Below are 3337 nucleotides of genomic sequence, written 5' to 3' on the forward strand. Positions count from 1 at the left end.
TATTAAAAAAAATAAAAAAATCATATCCATAAATTTACACAGCGATAAAGATTAACTCTCAAAATCCCCACAACGGAAAAAAAATAAATAAATAAATAATTAATTAATAATTAAAAAAAAAATTTACCTTCTTGTAAATGGATTCCTTAGTTGGCGTCTTGGTATAAATGATAGAACCCCGTCTAGTAAAAGAAGTATTCGCTTTCCGATCCTACAAAATTCCCATAAATAAATTCAACCTCCATAATCAAAAAATGACTCAGTGAGAAAATGAACAAAAACATTTAAATAAAGCAAAAATGTACAAATTACAATGAGTGACTGAACGAGAGGGACGATCTCAACGAGGTCATTGAAGAGGACGCGGTCGACGTTGCTGGCGGCGGAGGCGTTGGCGGCGGCAGCGGAGACAGAAGACAAAGTGCTGGCGAGAGATGAATGGCCTTCACCACCAACGCCGGAGTTGCCGTCGGAGAGCCATGACTTGGGATCCGACCCGAATCCATTGTTGTCCTGTAAATCCAGTAAATGTTGTTCATACATTTTTATTTTTTTATTTTTTCAAAATTGAATTGATTTCTTGTGTAATTGGAAAGCAGTTTTGGAGTAGGACTGAATAAGACTTGATTTTGAATCTTTCCCTTGGCGTTTCATTTTCCAATTTTTGAAAAAATTAAAATAATAGTTGGGTTCGGGTCAACTAACCCAGCCCAACTCCACAAAGGCCTTTAGTGTCTATGAACACTGGTTAATCCACTTTACACCTTGAGCCCCTATTTGAGCTCCATTTTAATGTGATTTTAGAAAAAAATGTATTTTAAAATAGTGATTTTTTTGGAGAACGTGTAACTAAAAATTAAAAAAAAAATTTGAATTTTTGAATTTACGTATAATATTACATTGTGGAAAAATGTGATTGAAAATAAATCTTGAAAAAATGTATTCTGAAAATAATGGATGTTGAGTCTTGTAGAACTTCCCACTAACTTTGTTTAATTATATAAAGAAATTTCCATTGAGATCAAACTAAAGGAATGGATGGGAACACTATGTTATCAATCTTTGCCTTGACAAATATTGAAATTGCATAACTATAGACATGACAAGCTGAAGTCGATTATATATAATAAAGACCGATGTTTCTTCGAATTTTTGATTGATTGGTTGTGATAGTTTATCGATACTTGTTATCGCACTAAAGTTCCTCAAACAAAATAAAAAATTGGTTACTAGAGAAATGAACTTTACATATTGAAACGGCATATCAAAGGAAATGCCTTATTGAATTGCTCCTCCCTATCTTCTTTGCTTTGCATGAGATTCAATTCTCTCTTTTTTCATAGTCGGTTAAAAATAAGCTTGAACTTTGTCATATTTTAGTTTCTTGCATACATATGTTTGTGGGTAAAATTCACCAATTTCCACATAAGTTCATAATGATTTCAAAGACCCTTACGATTTTGAAATGGGTTGGTTTATTCAAAGGGTAATTGGCGCAAAACATCCTTACCTTTCGAGGTTATTGTGGAAAACGTCCCTACCTTTCATTTTTTGGCATTTTTGCCCTTATTTACCACCTTTCTTGCGCTGAAGGTCCTTTTCACTGTTTTTTGACGATTTTGTCCTCTATTCAAATAAAAGAAAAAGAATAGAATAGAAAACAAAAGAATTAATTGCAACTAATACCCCAAAATTTCAAAAAATTACAAATTAGTAATAAATATAGGAGTTAATAGCCCAAATGGTTACTAAACTTTGCCAAAGGTCCAAAAAGGTCATTGAACTTTTTTAAATACAAAAAGAAAAAAAACCAAAAAAACCAACAAAAAAAATTGAAGAAACGGACCCCACCAACAAAAAAAGGACAAAAAAATAAGGAAGGTGAAAATGGAGGAAGGTGAAAAGTAAACCAAAAATTATTTTTTATTTTTTCAATCATACATTTTTAATCAAAATTTATTAAAAATTTTATTTTTAGCAAAACTAATCTGTATTTTTTTCTTTATTTTTAAAAATAAAAGCCCGTTTCTTCAATTTTTTTTGTTGGTTTTTTTTTCTTTTTGTATTTAAAAAAGTTCAATGACCTTTTTGGACCTTTGGCAAAGTTTAGTAACCATTTGGGCTATTAACTCCTATATTTATTACTAATTTGTAATTTTTTAAAATTTTGGGGTATTAGTTGCAATTAATTCTTTTGTTTTCTATTCTATTCTTTTTCTTTTATTTGAATAGAGGGCAAAATCGTCAAAAACAGTGAAAATGACCTTCAGCGCAAGAAAGGTGGTAAATAAGGGCAAAAATGCCAAAAAATGAAAGGTAGGGACGTTTTCCACAATAACCTCGAAAGGTAAGGATGTTTTGCGCCAATTACCCTTTATTCAAACTACATCTTTCATAAATACATCACGTCTTAATTATGCTAAACGTCCGTAATCTTTATTCATTATTTATGTCCCTAATTTTTTTATCACATCATATCCTTAATATTTTATTGATCAACAAATCTTGCCTTTGGTGACAATTTTCGTCCAAAATTTTTATTATTATGCTTTAAGATGAGTGATAAGTATCTAGTAGCAATTTTATATATGAAGATTGAGGTGAAAAAATTAGAAACACAAGTGTGTCAATGAGTAAATTTTAGGAGTGTTTCGAGTAATTAAAATATAGTCATTTATAAAAATTAAAAAAAAAATTAAAGAGAAAAAAAGAGTAATCTATTTCCACCATATTTTTATTTGTTGCACCACACTTTAGCCCCCGTTTGGTCCCCATTAATTTCCATTCCATTACATTTCATTTTTCTCTCTTTTATTTTCAACCATACAATCTTCTATAAAGAATATTACACGTAAATTGAGAATTTTTCCTTCTTTTTCAACCACTCTTTTGAAAAAAAAAACATTATTCCACCTATTTTCATTTCCACAAAATGGGGGCCAAACAGGGATTAATTGCAACTAAGGTTTTAAATATTTTCTTATTGTAGAACTAATGTCTCTAGTTTTTTCGTCAAATTCTTACATTCTAACTTCGGGGCCGTTTGGTAGGGATTTTGAGAATTAATTTTTTGACCGTTAGAAGAAAAGTAGGATCCACATGTAAAAGAAGAAGTCAAAAATTACGGCTTGAATAGTAAAATAACGGTCAAAAAATCAATTTTTGGGAGCAAAAAATCCCTACCAAACGGGGCCTTCCATCAATTAATACATCTCGTCTTTGATGATGGTTATTGTTTGAGCCCCATTCTTTTTATCAGAATGAATTTTTGAATAGTATATTAGTGGGAAATGTATGATTAAAAAATAAAGAAAAATTTTGAATTTTCATGTAATAT

The 3337-nt window shown here is 30.3% G+C and overlaps 1 protein-coding gene across 1 annotated transcript in view; it reads right to left on the reverse strand.

Annotated features, from left to right (window-relative positions):
* Positions 1-641, reverse strand: part of LOC111400509 (protein MICROTUBULE BINDING PROTEIN 2C-like) — a 7128-nt gene extending 6487 nt beyond the window's left edge. The window contains exons 1-2 of the mRNA XM_023027921.1: positions 313-641; positions 128-211 (exon numbers count right to left, since the gene is read on the reverse strand). Coding sequence (XP_022883689.1) covers positions 128-211; positions 313-543 — 315 coding nt within the window. The 5' untranslated portion in view covers positions 544-641. The remainder of the gene's footprint in view (positions 1-127; positions 212-312) is intronic.
* Between the last annotated feature and the right edge of the window lie 2696 nt (positions 642-3337).

The sequence above is a fragment of the Olea europaea genome, chromosome 10, assembly GCF_002742605.1.
Source record: "Olea europaea var. sylvestris chromosome 10, O_europaea_v1, whole genome shotgun sequence".
NCBI classification, from domain to species: domain Eukaryota; kingdom Viridiplantae; phylum Streptophyta; class Magnoliopsida; order Lamiales; family Oleaceae; genus Olea; species Olea europaea.